The sequence below is a fragment of the Theobroma umbraticum genome, unplaced genomic scaffold (genome assembly GCF_002168275.2).
Source record: "Theobroma umbraticum cultivar Fairchild unplaced genomic scaffold, ASM216827v3 scaffold_4.1, whole genome shotgun sequence".
NCBI lineage: Eukaryota > Viridiplantae > Streptophyta > Magnoliopsida > Malvales > Malvaceae > Theobroma > Theobroma umbraticum.
In genome coordinates this window covers 137,553-150,686 of record NW_018397258.1, presented here as the reverse complement: position 1 = coordinate 150,686, position 13,134 = coordinate 137,553, and the positions used below count along the sequence as shown (strand labels likewise).

The following is a 13,134-nucleotide window of genomic DNA, read 5'->3' as shown; positions in this document are numbered from 1 at the left end:
AAAAGAAAAGCTGTAAAGTTGGGTGTGAGTGAGAGTGACGGGAACATTTGCGTAGGTTAATTGGTTGCGTTGTAGTTGTTGAAAAAATAGAATACGAAAAAGATACACAGGGACAGAGGAATACAGATAGGGAGTGGTGATCTGAAGATGATCTGACGGCTGTGATTGAATGAGAGTTTGGTTGCACACTGACGTTCATGGTGGCGCCTGTATACGTTGTCAAATAACAAGAACAGTGGGACCGACCGGAGGGACCAAGTTGGGTGTCCTTTCTCGGCCTGAAAAGCTGTGAGAGCCCAACCACGGGGAGACGGGACAAAAATAATAGAAATAAATGTAATGGTGCGAAAGGCAATTTCATTTTCAATTTAAGAAAGAAAAATTTCTTCTTCACCTAATAATTTGTATCATGATGTTATAATTATATAAGTAAATCTGGACATGATTCAATTATTTTAGACAAGTTAATATTCTAAAAATATATTCAAATACTTTTATTATACAAATTACACAATATGATATACTTAACATATTCTTTTAATAGATTTAATTTAATATTATAAGACACTTGTAATACCATAATCTCATTAAATACGATTGATAAAATTGAAATAAATAGATTAAACGGGGTCATATTATATGAATTGATATAATAACACAATTTTAATTCTTTTAAGGCAAGAAAATAAGGTGTCTTAAATACATCAATACATTTAAAACATGAAAAATAATAACTCTAAATTTAAATTTATTTATATATCGTTTTCATATGGTATTAATTAATAAATCACCTCAAAGAGTATCTATTTATTATATTAATCATGCAGATCTAACTGCAGGGTTTGCCGTAGGCGTCAATTTTTGGCAAATAGCCCTCATATGGTGTCACTGTCAAATACGTATGATGCCATTTTGATTTGTTTCTAATTGAAATTAACTATGGACTCAAATTTCCTGTATAATTCCAAAACAATTAGGACACACCGTAAGCAATATATTTTGTCGTTTTTTTTTCCTATTGAAATAAACCCTAAATTCGAATTTAAAATATTTATCATGGGTTTAAATATCTATAAACTATGAAAATGTAACCATGTGATAAAAGTGATGATGTGGTTGCAGGCTACGGAAATAGCGAAAAGCATGCGCAGTTTGATATTATTGTTGCACAAACAAGTAGTAAGAGCTTTGATTAATGTGTGGAAAGCAGCCATAAAGATTTTGTGCAGCGTTAGTTATAGAGGACAAAGCTTTAGGGAAAGGAGTTTAGGATCAACAACCACGCCCTTTTGTTCCTTTCTTTTGTTGCCATTTGGAATCTGCTAGTGTCTTGTGTTTTACAACTCATGCATGAATCATGTTATCGTTCTCATGGGAGAGGTATGCATCCATCAACACTTTTGAATTTTTTTTTCCTTTTATTTAAATCTTAAACATTTGGAGCAAATCGTAATTAAGTTTACCAAATGTGATGATATTTATTGGAAAATTCTGAGGATGAAGGGAATCTTTAAGAGATAAGCACCAACCCCATTTTTGGTTAGTGTTGGGGATGACTCATAACAAGGAATCTCAAAGTGGCAAAAATGGTCAGACCAAGCATGAGATGACTATGAGCCACTCCCATTTTTCACTAATTCCTTCAATACTTAAACTGTATTAGTCAGACAAAACAATATAGAATAATTAACGAGAATCAATTATTATTATTATTATACATTATGATTGGGACCATCCAATACTTGCTTTTCTTTGTTTTAATTTCCTTTTTGATCTGTCTCGAGAAAATAAAGTGGAGAATGGACGCCGAATGATGAGAATCTTTCCCTTTACAAGGACTCTTTTCCCCTTAATACCCCAAATATGGACTGTTTTACTTGCTACTTACAAAGCAAATACTATAACCATGAGGTGCCCCTTTTTTTCCCCAATTTTCTGCTGATAGGGGGCCGATCAATGAAAATGGCAGATATTATTGTAAAAATATGGGCCCATTAACATCCACTTGCATTCATAGTTGAGCCCCAAAGGGACTTTCTGTTGGAATCAAATCATATCACTCTCGCCTACATTGCTCTATCATTGAAATCATAATATTAGTTTGGGGGATTAAGGATGGTATTGTCTTCATCTCTTTTAGTTGATTTAAATGCAATAGTTAATCCTAACTACATGAATGGTACCAATTCTGTTTGTTCACAAAACTCACCTATTCCCAAATGGGTTTACTTATCCCGGACCTTTTTACTGGCTAGATAGGAGAGTCATCGGCTAATCCATGATTCTGTCCTTTTTACCTTGTTGTTTTGTTCTTAACATGTTAGTGTAAGGCAGGCCTTTTAAGACAACCCATTGGTCTTCTTTAGCTGCAAAGAGAGAGAAAAAGTAAAGCCGAAATCATTTTCCATTGCTTCAGGGTCGTCGCTTATATACTTTCCGTATGCATTCTTCAGCCTAACTTCTGCAGTGCACCCTTACATAAACACTTCCACATAAACAAATAGCATCCAGAATCGCCCAAAAAGACAGAAATGGGCATCCAAGGGAACAAACATAACAAATTGCCAATTAGTTCATAGAACATGATATTTAAATGCATAGTTCAAGCTCAATGCAGACATCCATATTTTCCAAAGTAACGAAGCTTATGAAGAAAAAGTAAGCTGAACTGATAAAACGCACATGCAGACTTAAATGTTAGAACTACAAATTAAAGACAAATCAGGCTCCATCTGGCTGGATGAAAGGATTAGCAATCTCATCTGTACCATCAGTTGGTGACACGAGCATAACAGCTGTACCCCTACAAACCTGCATGCAATATTTGACACATTGTTCAAATGCTACTAAGAGTAGTTAAAGACCAGTGTCTGTGTTCACATCCCACAAACCCTTGAACCCTCAGGATTTTGGCAAGCACATCTTCCTCACATGTATTTCAGATAACATTCAAAAGTGATCTGGATATCTAGGGGATCCAAAATTCCATAAGTTAAAAGCAATGACCTCTTAGAACTGCACTTGTATCTTTTGCCCACATAACTAGTGGCAGATAAAAAAGACACAGGCTCAATCTTTCTGCAAACCAGTTTGAAGCCCATATGCAATTTGGACCTTTTGGCACCATAAAATAGAATAATAAACTCTAAAAAGGGCGGAGAAGGGAAAGGGAAGCAGAAGGAGGAAGAAAGAACATACTATCAAGCCAAGACGCCTGGTCTGATCAGTAGTCTTCAATGGATCATCTGGATCTGCAAAATAATGCAAAAACAGCACAGCAAATTAATCTTGCAGTCTCATCCAGTACTTCAGACGCATGAACAAATAAAAAATTTTCTCAAAATTTCGGACAGGAGAGGTCACATAGTTCAGAAAAAGCAGGTACCAACTCCTCTCAGAAGTTCCAAATTTCAGTTTGCAATTGTCCATGGACTCTTAATAGCTTACACCACAAATAGAATTATAGAACAATAAGTATCAGTCTAGTGGGAATAAGAATGCCTAATTGTTGACCTGAAAATTTGTGGTAACAAATTGCCTAAAAGCGTTCAGCATCGTTAAACAGGCAATTTAGATTACAGAATTAGCACAGACTTCCATGGTCTGTTTTCTCAGTGCTTTTGATGCCAAAATAAATGGTAGTAAGTAACAATCATCCTGCAAATTGCAATTTTCCATTTAAGAGAGCAAATTAAATCTAGTTGTGTATACCCTATTCTTTTCTCATTTATTCTTAGATTACAAAAGAAGCATTCACTTCTCGCAGTATGGAGAGAACTGCCACTAGACTTAGAAGAATATTTTGGAGGAAGCGGAGAAAGTGCCAAAGCAATTCAAGGGAGGAAAACAAGTGAAATACTCACATGAAACTGCACAATTGCTACAAAGGTATATATACTTAACATCTACTTAACACTGGACATTGGCCTTGAGAATGGATGCACGAAAGGACCAAATAACACCACAAGCAGCCAAGTTTAGAACAACAAGGCATCCAATGATCATCAAAGAAGATAGTTAAAAGCTTGCTGGATGCATAAAATCAAACAAGCATGTGTACAAAGTGCCATAGAGGCAATTACCGCGTAGAAATTCTACAGCTTCATCCAGGACGAGATTTAGTAGCTGGTCATATCCTTTTAAGGTCCCTGTGACTGGAACAGAAAAAAGAAATGGCTCATGAAATAGGTGATAGTACGTAAACTAGATCAAACATCTGACAGGGAGAAAGAAAATGACTTGCATAGCTCTAGGGCACGTGACAATAAGCTATACTTGACATTAGAGCCTAGAAGCTACAATTAGTTGATAATAAAATATCAGATTCCTGATGTAAGTCTTTACCATTCCTCATAACCTAAACCCAAGCAGGGAGGAAATTTTCAGTTGTAAAATCTACATATAGCAGTTAAGTCTCGATCACCTAATTAATCCTTTTATCTTCACAAAAATACCTCAGACTGAAGAAAAATTAAAAGAAGAAATTGAAAGCTCAGCAACAGACCTTGTCTACCACCAGTGAGTTTCACCTGAACACCTTTGTCTACAAACTTTGCCAAATCCAAGACGGTTTCTTTCCTGCCTGACTGAAAACATAATCATCCATTCTAAGTTAATTTTTCTTCAATAATATTTGAAAATTCAACAAAGTGTACAGGAAGAAAAATAAGTCCGAATCGCTTAATGGGCAAATACTGAGAATAAAGTTTTAAGCATTAGAGAGAGTCAAAATTACCATATCCCGCGAAGTTTTGGCAGCTGTCAGTTAAAGTCTGTGCAGCGTCGGAAATGTAACTCTAGGTTACTTAACCAAAGAACCCAGAAACCCAAATCTGAAAACCACAGAACCCAAAAACTTCAAACAAAGTAAAGGTGCTCAATTTACAGATTTACCAACGAAGCAGTGGGTAACTCATAACAAAATCTGACAGAGCAGCTGGTTCGAAATCAAAAGAAGGGAAAAGAAAAAGAAAAGGGCACTTACGGGGGAGAGTTGATCTAGGAGACTAGAGCAAGATGAGTGTCCTAGCCTTTTATACTCACTCGAATTCTAATCAGCAATCAGCAATCAGCAATCAGCAATCAGCAATGCTCCTTTCCTTTCCCGCTTTGCTTGCAGGCAGCGTCGATGGTTTCGCCCTCAACTTAAACCGTCGGCACACCTTTTGGACTCTAAGCCCATTTTACGTTGGGCTTGGCTGACTCCTTTTTGTAATTATAATTAATGGGTAAGAGTAAAGACTTACGTTGAGCCGAATGACATCTAGCCTGATAGAGGGCATCAAAGTAATTGTACAGAAAATAAAGTCCTTTTAGCGTAGAGGGCGGGGGACTGTCATGCTTGCTACTATATGTGCGACTAGGGTTTGGTTCAGCGGCCACAGAGAGAGAGAGAGACAGGTTGTTCTGATTTGGAGATCGGGACGGCAGCTTAAAGAAAATGGTAGACAAGGCAAGCAAAGGAAGAAAGGAGGAGGTGGTCACCAGAGAATACACCATCAACCTTCACAAGCGCTTGCATGGATGGTAACATTCTTTCCTTTCTTTCTCTACATAATAATGTGATGGTTAGCCTCATTTTGGATCTCAAAATCGTGTTGCCGCCTTGCATTCTTTCCTTTTGTGCCTTTTTGCTTAAATATCCTTGTTGCTGAAATCTTCTGCTGCTTCTGATATAGTATTAAATCTCTGTGTACAGCTGATATTATGTTTGTTATTGTGATGGATGTCTCAATGAGCTTTTTCTTGCTCAGAAATTGCTCTTAATGTATCTGGAGCGTTTGATTAGTTGCTTGCTCCTGATGTTTGGTGGGATTTCTCTTCTCCGAAGTTTTATGTCTCAATTTGGATTATTAGCGGTCAATTTATGAAGGATATAATCATGTGGCCTTAGGATACAGAATTTCCCAACCATCTTCAGCTCTGGCCTTTTGATTAGGGTGTAACTTTCTGATATTTTTGGTTGGTTGGATTGCTTTATTTCTTTGTAAAGAACAGTTTTGTCTTTCTGAATTATAGGCAACAGAGTTTATTCTGCCTGGCATGCACTTGAATCAGAAAAAAAATTCACTGTTGAGCACCAATTAGGACCAGTTGATAGATATTACACCACTTTTAAAATTGCTTCTAGATTATGGTTATGCGATGTAATCTGGAAAATTGGAACAACTTTGCACAGCACATTTAAGAAGAAGGCTCCAAAGGCCATAAAGGAGATTAGGAAGTTTGCCCAGAAGGCTATGGGGACAACTGATGTCAGAGTTGATGTAAAGCTCAACAAGCAAGTATGGAGCCGTGGGATCCGAAGTGTGCCAAGGAGAGTTCGTGTCCGCATTGCAAGGAAGAGAAACGATGAAGAGGATGCAAAGGAGGAGTTTTTCTCTCTTGTAACTGTTGCAGAGATCCCTCCAGAGGGTTTGAAGGGGTTGGGAACCAAGGTCATTGATGAAGAAGACTGAAGTAACTACCTACTTGGATCTTTGATTAGTAATTTGAAATTTTGGGTATTTCTATTTAGTTCAGATATTTTGGTCTGTTTTTTTTTGTGTTCGAATCTGGTGGGAACTTATTGTGATTTTAATTGGTACTTAAATATGTGGCAAGCTTCATCTGAGAAATATATTTTCATTCTTGTCTTACAATGAGGTTGATTGAGAGATGTGTTACTTGGTACAATGGATCTTTGGTGCTTTTCGGCACGAAGTTAACCATTGTATGTATTGCCTGCTCAGATGTTAACCTGTCACAAACCAATCGGAGGAGGAATGGTGGGTATCCCCTTAAATTTACTCTGATTTGTTTTCGGGGCATTGGGATTCAAGTCAATTGTTTAAACATATTGTGATTGTGGTGTTGCATGGGCAAATGAAAATCTGTAAGTGTGCTTCCACGGTCTTGTGTTTGTGAAGAGTGCAAATGAAATTTGGGTGAGAGATGCAAACCCACGCCTACAGGAGAATGGTTGTAGGAATTTCTCACAATGTTGGTATGACATCTTATGTATTGTTTAACACTTTGTTCATTATTACACGAATTGACTTTGTACCTCCAATTTCATTGGACTTAAGGGCATTTGACAAGCAATAATCGTTCGATAAAACTACCCAACTAAATTGTTAATATTCACAAATATATATTCAACGATTTTAAGCATTGTAATTTATTAGTTGAAAAATAAAAGAAAAAGGGTCAAGGTGGGCCAAAACGATATGTATGGCCCATCAAAGGTCCAGGAGTGCTCTCTTCGGTCATTTGGGCCTGTGATCCAGCGCCACATTCTAATTCCAAAAGGCTTCCCCGCCAAGCTTTAGAAGCAGCAGCTTACAAAATCGGCGGGGGACTGCGACTCAACTCAAATTTGACTCCCAACTCCCGCGCCGGCCGGCACTTTCAGCCTATCTATTTTTCCAAGGCATTTTCAATCTCCTTCTTTGCTTTTTGTTTTGTTTGTTTTACGTCATTTCCTTTTGTTCCCAAGGAAAATGAGGGCATTCAGAACTTCCTCTCTTCTGGATTTGTACGATTTCGCTGACATTTTTGTTTCTATGTTGATATAGGCGAAGGCGATTCGTTGCTTTCTTTTGTTGTTTGGTTGCTGAATTCAAGCTAAGGTAAGTTGTGATTTTGGTACCAAGTTTCCCAATTTCGTAATTTCAATGCATTTTGTTGAGTTCCATGTTTGGTTGTGCTTGTATTCGTCTTGTAGTTATTTTTTTCACGCTTATTGTGTAGCTAATTGCGCTAGCAGTTCATCTGCAACAAAGGTAAGCCACTTCTGGCCTTATCCCTTCATTTGACATTTTATCGTGTAAGGTTGGCTTTAACCCTTTCTAGTTTGGCTAAATAGAGGCTCCAGGTTGTTAAAGAGTTCGAATTCATGTCTTTTTCTTTGAAGTTCAGGTGTTTAACTTCCCACTCTATATTTCCATCTCATTTTGGTCTTATGTCGTCTCTTGGATTTTTTAATACTTGTCGATGTTCTGTTTTTTTTTTTCTTAAAAAAAAAAGTTGATATTAAGGATTCAAGGTTATAGATTCCATGGGAAAACTTTGAATATTGACGTCAAAGGAGAGGGCTTTTTAAGTCTTTTGCTGAATGAGTCTGCTATTGTTGGAAATGGATTTTCCCCTTTCACAATAATGCCTTGTTAAATGTAAAGTTCACTACAATATTTTGTGTTGAACTGTAACAATGATGACTTGGCTGTTCTTGTAATGTTAGATCCGGAAATGGAGGGGCACCATGAACAATCTCCAAAATTGGGGCTTCCCTTTGACAGCGATAGTGTGAAGTATATCTCTGGGTTAAGCACTATACTAGTAGCTACAATTCAGGAAGCAAAGGACAGGATTTCTCAGATAGAGTACATCTTTTGCAGCCAGCTCTACCCGAATTTCCAGTTAAAATCTAAAGGCTTGCAGAAAATATACACCGAGATCAAGAAAGCTGCAGAAGATGCATGGAAGGAGAAGGAAAATGAGTTCACACTCCAAATAGAGAAACTTGAACTCGAAAAAAAGAAGGCCCTGGAAGAGAACCAGTCTTTCACGCTTGAGAAGGAAAAGCTAGTAAAGGAGCATGAAGAGAAAATGAGTCGACTTCTTGTAAAACTAAGATGTCAAGAGCTCAGAATTGAGGAGCTAAAAGGGGAACTTATGCTGAAGTCCAAGGAAGTTGATCAAGGAATTGAATTGCAGAACAAATTAGTGCAGTTGGTTCAGACAAAAGCCTCTGTCATAGCTAATAAGAATAAAGAAGTAAAAGAGCATGAAGAGAAAACAAATGTGCTTCTGAGTGATCTGAACAGCCTGCAGAAAAAGGTTGAAGCACTCCAGCAGGAGCTTAGAGAAAAGACTCAGGAGGTTGCTGACGGGAAGAAGTTGTCGGAAAATCTACTTAAAAAGATTGAATTGCAATCCTTTGATATTATGCATAATGAAGAGCAGCTGATCAATTGTAACAATGAGAAGAAGCTAGTTGTCGCCAATTTTGAGAAATTGAAGGAGAGTTATGATGAACTCCATGCGGTACTTAGGAAGAAGACAAAAGAAGTTGAGGAAGGAAGAAAATTGCAGGAGCAGTTGCTTAGACAAATTGATTTAAAAGGCTCAGAAATGTTAAAGAATAAACAACAGTTAGAGGAGCAGGAGAAAAACAAAGAACTACTGGTCAAAGTAAAAGTTCTGGAAGAGAAAGTCAATGAACTGCAGGCCAAACTTAGAAAAAGTGGTGATGATGCAGTTGAAGAAAAGGATTCATATGAAAAGTTACTAAAACAGATTGAATCAAAATCCGCTGACTTGATGGCTGAGAAGAAGAAAAAAAGAGATCTCCTTGATGCTTACAAAAGGCTAAAATCTCAATATAACTTCCTTTGCAGAAAGAATGGCCTTACTACGGAGAATAAGACTTTTCCAAATAAACTGGAAGATGAGAGCGACTCAGCAAGGCATCATCACAATCCCAAACCTTCTCTTGGCAAGTTTCTGCTGCTTATTTTGACTTCTTTTTAGGCCTATGCTTGATCTTCGTAGTTATTTGCTGATAATTGCTATATTATTTTAAAACAAGTTTTCTTTTTCTTTGCTCAAGGCTCTCAAGTTATTTTGGTTTAGTTTTGCTGATTTGTGGTTTAAGTTTGTCTGTTAGAAATGCCCAATAATTTGAGGCAACATGTAGCCAAAAACTTGCTGCAACTGCTACGTCTGTTGGTTTTTTCCTTTTAGATTGGTCAGAGTTTTCTTAGCTACTTTCTTTTGTACCCCATTGCAGATGATGAAAATAAAATTTCAAATTCTCCAATGATTGCTTTCGACACTAAAGGAATGAAGGATGTTGGTTTAAATGTTGCCTTAGAGAATGGGAAAGGGGCCAAATCAGTTGAAACCTCTGGCTCCCACTCTCCTACTTCCAGGTTTCCCACTCCAAAATGTCCCTCAAGTGTGAAATCTAATCCTATAGCTGGTACAAAGCGACCTGTTTCTGGTTGGAGAGATACTAGGTCCCATCAGTGCCAAGCTGGGCATGATCCCCATGATGATTTTCTTGATACTCCGCTTGAGAATATCAGAGTAAACCTGAAGAAAGCCATGAAGGAAGAAGCTGATGGTCTTCCAGTTCCGGAAGACATGAATGTTGATAGCCCAGATGATGAGACACAGGATGTTAGTGTTGACAAGAGCCCACAAAAACAAGAGATACAGTTTCAAATGGCTGACAAAGGAAGTTTCAAGTATGTGGAACCAGTACGAAAGAAAGCAGAGAGGGAAAAGTTGAGAGGATTTGAATGCAATCAATGTAAGAAATTCTATGATGCTGTTCTTAATAATGGAGATCAGGACAATGAAGATCACATGAAGAATTTCCGCTGTGAGCATCATGATGGTGTATCTAGGCACCGATATAAGTATGTTCCTCCTATGACCCCTGAGGGATTTTGGAATATTGGATTTGAGTCTGAAATGTGATTTCTTGTTCTTGAGCTCAAGACTAAGCATTTTTCATTTAGGTTTAATAATCATTCAAGGCATATTTCAGTCTTCAGTCTGTAAGTCTAGAATTTTGAGCTACCTTGGTTGCATGAAGTAACCATTCAAGCATTAGCAGAATGAATGTTACTGGTAGAGAAGGCGTGAATGCTTGCAGTAAAGTTTTAGGTTGTAGATAGAACATGGAGGGAGATGCTTGGGATGCCATTCAAATTTTTTGTAGATGCTGCTAGGCTTTTATTGCCTACAACCTATTTCAAACCAATAGGAAACGCCCAAAATAAATATCTTTATGCATGCTTCCTTCATTTCAGACATTGAAAAAGAAATGAACGCTTGGAATTAGTGAACTGGTTAGGATTGATATATTTATTGTTGTCTTCCTTTCTAGGTGTGAGTTTTACAGTAAATCTGATGAACATCCGGATTTAGTATATCTTGAAGTGATATGTGGGAAGGCATTTTGAAATCATCAATTATTGTTCTCTTTGAAACCAAATGTTAATGTACTATGCTTATAGTTTTTCAGATTTACTGCAAGTTTTTATTTATATTTCCAACCCGAGAATTTCTATAGTTTACTAGAAGTTTTGCAAATTTTGTGGGCCTAAGCCTTAAACTTGCCTGCCAAAAAGCATTGCTTTGAATGAAAAATCCCACACCCAAGACAAGTAGAGAATTAGAAGTAATATGTTGGAGTGGATGAAAGTTGAGGATTTGACAGGAGTGTGAGTGCCGAAAGATAGGTTCAAAAGGATAGAGGGTGGGGAGGCACTTGACCGAATGCATTATCCGATCATTTCCATTGGTCCTGTGTGGGGGTTCCAGGAATCTGGACTACTAATTGTCCAGTTTTGGGAGCATAAATACATTCATTGCATGGCAGGTTCTTCCTCTATAGTATGCCGAAAGTTAATGTGGATGTGAGAGGAGGCGGGGGAAACCAAAAGCGATTAAAAAATCTAGGGAATAGGCATTGGTGTATCACCTCCTTTTCCTGTCGGGCATGGCTTAAATTGCTGAAATTCCTTCCATTTTCGCAAGCGAAGCAGCATCCCAATTTCAATTTCCAATCCAACCAATTTTTCAAAGTGCAGCATAAAGTTGGACATCTTTGCAGCTCATTTCTTTTTTTATCTTGGAATATTTTTGTGAATCTTATGCGTTCAGTCACGTGCATGCAACTCCCCTTTGTCTGTCCTTTATATTTAATAATTAAACCCTGCCTCAGAGTTGTTGAAACTAAAATCATCTCCTTGTCCAAGACCCCAACACAAGATTCTTCAACTTTTTAACTAGTAGTAGCTCAATGGCGTTGCATTCAAATAAAGTATACCAGTACAAGATAAGATACGCCACTATCTCAAGCTTAAACCTTTTGGCTGTTCTTCAGGTGCATCCACCACGGGACTGCTGCAATAATCTTTGTCCCTTCCATTCAACTAATTAAAACACCCTTACAGATGATATACATGGGATAGGATACTATAGTATAGGATATTAGACCTTAAAATTGGTTACATGAGATTAACCACACTTAGATCCACTTTTACATCATCACATTTCCATTGATAAAACCGAAAAATAAATAAAAGAAAAGAAAAGAAATTACCAACCCCAAGGTAACATGGATTAACAAGTCTTGAGCGGGTTACCGCAGAGACAATCATTGCTGTCGAAAGAGGATGCCTCAAGATGATCGAACGGTGATCCCAACGGAATATGCCCACAAAGATGGTTATGGCTCATATCCAAATGCCCGATGTATTTCGCCGACGATATGGACTTGGGCACTGGACCCTTCAAATTATTGAAGGATAAGTCAAGCGCCATGTAGTACGATTTGGGCCCGAAAACGTCCGGTATGTTGCCTTGAAGTGCGTTTCTGCTCAAGTTCAGAATCCCCAGGCCCGTATTCCCCAACAGAACGGACGGGATTTCGCCCGTAATCCTGTTACTATCCAAGTTCAGCGTAGAAAGCACCCGCATTTTCCCCAGCTGCTCCGGTATCCTACCCGATAACTTGTTTAATGACAAATCCAGATCAGCCAACCTGTACATGTTGCCCATGGAACTGGGGATGTTCCCGGTTAACTGGTTTCGACTCAGCAATGCGCGACTAAGCATCTTGAGGTTGCCGAAGTTGGCAGGAATCTCCCCTGTCAGAAGGTTGTTGCTCAAATCCAGATGCTTTAAACTGGACAGTTGAACCAAGGAGCTTGGGATCTCTCCACTTAGCTTATTGTCTGCGAGGTTTAAGACAGTGAGCTTCTGGAGATTACCTATCCGTTGTGGGATTTTTCCGGACAGGGAATTGCCAATAAGATCTAAGACTCTTAAGTTGGGTAGCGAAGCCAGGCACTGAGGGATCTCCCAACTGATGCCTTTCCAGTCAGCAATAATTAACGTGGTGAGGTGGTCGAGCTTGCAAATGGAAGGGTTTATGGAACCTGACATGAAGCCCGAACCTGAGCGTCCCGTTTTTTGGAGAATGGGGTCCTCCGACTCGCCTCGGAGGGAAACGTCTGTGACTCGTCGAGTGGTCGGGTCGCAGCTGATGCCATACCAATTGGAGCAGCAGTCGGTGCCCTCCCACGAGTCGAAGATGCCCAAGTACGGCTCCTTCAGCCACGACCTCGTATCTAG

General features: G+C 38.5%; 4 protein-coding genes across 8 annotated transcripts; 2 read left to right on the top strand and 2 right to left on the bottom strand.

The window, feature by feature from the left end:
• Positions 1–2,568: 2,568 nt before the first annotated feature.
• EMB2816 (Small nuclear ribonucleoprotein family protein) lies at positions 2,569–5,154 on the bottom strand. Its single transcript, XM_021425425.2, has 6 exons — positions 4,985–5,154; positions 4,736–4,832; positions 4,505–4,586; positions 4,083–4,154; positions 3,199–3,251; positions 2,569–2,811 (listed from the first exon to the last, which is right to left on the bottom strand). The coding sequence occupies exons 2-6, from the start codon at positions 4,736–4,738 to the stop codon at positions 2,722–2,724; spliced, it is 300 nt and encodes a 99-aa protein (XP_021281100.1). The 5' UTR covers positions 4,739–4,832; positions 4,985–5,154; the 3' UTR covers positions 2,569–2,721.
• A 185-nt stretch (positions 5,155–5,339) lies between these two features.
• Positions 5,340–6,641, top strand: LOC110414308 (large ribosomal subunit protein eL31). Its single transcript, XM_021425424.2, has 2 exons — positions 5,340–5,526; positions 6,179–6,641. The coding sequence occupies exons 1-2, from the start codon at positions 5,441–5,443 to the stop codon at positions 6,456–6,458; spliced, it is 366 nt and encodes a 121-aa protein (XP_021281099.1). The 5' UTR covers positions 5,340–5,440; the 3' UTR covers positions 6,459–6,641.
• A 687-nt stretch (positions 6,642–7,328) lies between these two features.
• Positions 7,329–10,832, top strand: LOC110414512 (protein gamma response 1). 5 transcript variants are annotated; one of them, XM_021425741.2, is made up of 5 exons: positions 7,329–7,411; positions 7,557–7,610; positions 7,732–7,763; positions 8,222–9,478; positions 9,773–10,832. In XM_021425741.2, the coding sequence occupies exons 4-5, from the start codon at positions 8,230–8,232 to the stop codon at positions 10,465–10,467; spliced, it is 1,944 nt and encodes a 647-aa protein (XP_021281416.1). In that variant the 5' UTR covers positions 7,329–7,411; positions 7,557–7,610; positions 7,732–7,763; positions 8,222–8,229; the 3' UTR covers positions 10,468–10,832. The 5 variants fall into 5 exon arrangements, with proteins under 5 accessions (XP_021281416.1, XP_089639163.1, XP_021281417.1 ...); XM_089783037.1 differs by having other exon boundaries at positions 7,349–7,411; positions 7,706–7,763; XM_021425742.2 differs by lacking the exon at positions 7,732–7,763 and having other exon boundaries at positions 7,360–7,411.
• A 935-nt stretch (positions 10,833–11,767) lies between these two features.
• DRT100 (Leucine-rich repeat (LRR) family protein) lies at positions 11,768–13,128 on the bottom strand. The gene has a single exon (XM_021424004.2). The coding sequence runs from the start codon at positions 12,943–12,945 to the stop codon at positions 12,121–12,123; it is 825 nt and encodes a 274-aa protein (XP_021279679.2). The 5' UTR covers positions 12,946–13,128; the 3' UTR covers positions 11,768–12,120.
• Between the last annotated feature and the right edge of the window lie 6 nt (positions 13,129–13,134).

Coding starts and splice junctions, on each gene's coding strand:
- DRT100 (XM_021424004.2), bottom strand. CDS start 12,945: ATGTCAGGTTCCATAAACCCTTCCATTTGCAAGCTCGACCACCTCACC.
- LOC110414308 (XM_021425424.2), top strand. CDS start 5,441: ATGGTAGACAAGGCAAGCAAAGGAAGAAAGGAGGAGGTGGTCACCAGA. Junction 5,527..6,178: donor CACAAGCGCTTGCATGGATG/GTAACATTCTTT, acceptor AACTTTGCACAG/CACATTTAAGAAGAAGGCTC.
- LOC110414512 (XM_021425740.2), top strand. CDS start 8,215: ATGTTAGATCCGGAAATGGAGGGGCACCATGAACAATCTCCAAAATTG. Junction 9,479..9,772: donor CAATCCCAAACCTTCTCTTG/GCAAGTTTCTGC, acceptor ACCCCATTGCAG/ATGATGAAAATAAAATTTCA.
- EMB2816 (XM_021425425.2), bottom strand. Junction 3,252..4,082: donor AGCTGTAGAATTTCTACGCG/GTAATTGCCTCT, acceptor ATTATTTTGCAG/ATCCAGATGATCCATTGAAG. Junction 2,812..3,198: donor CCAGGCGTCTTGGCTTGATA/GTATGTTCTTTC, acceptor TATTGCATGCAG/GTTTGTAGGGGTACAGCTGT.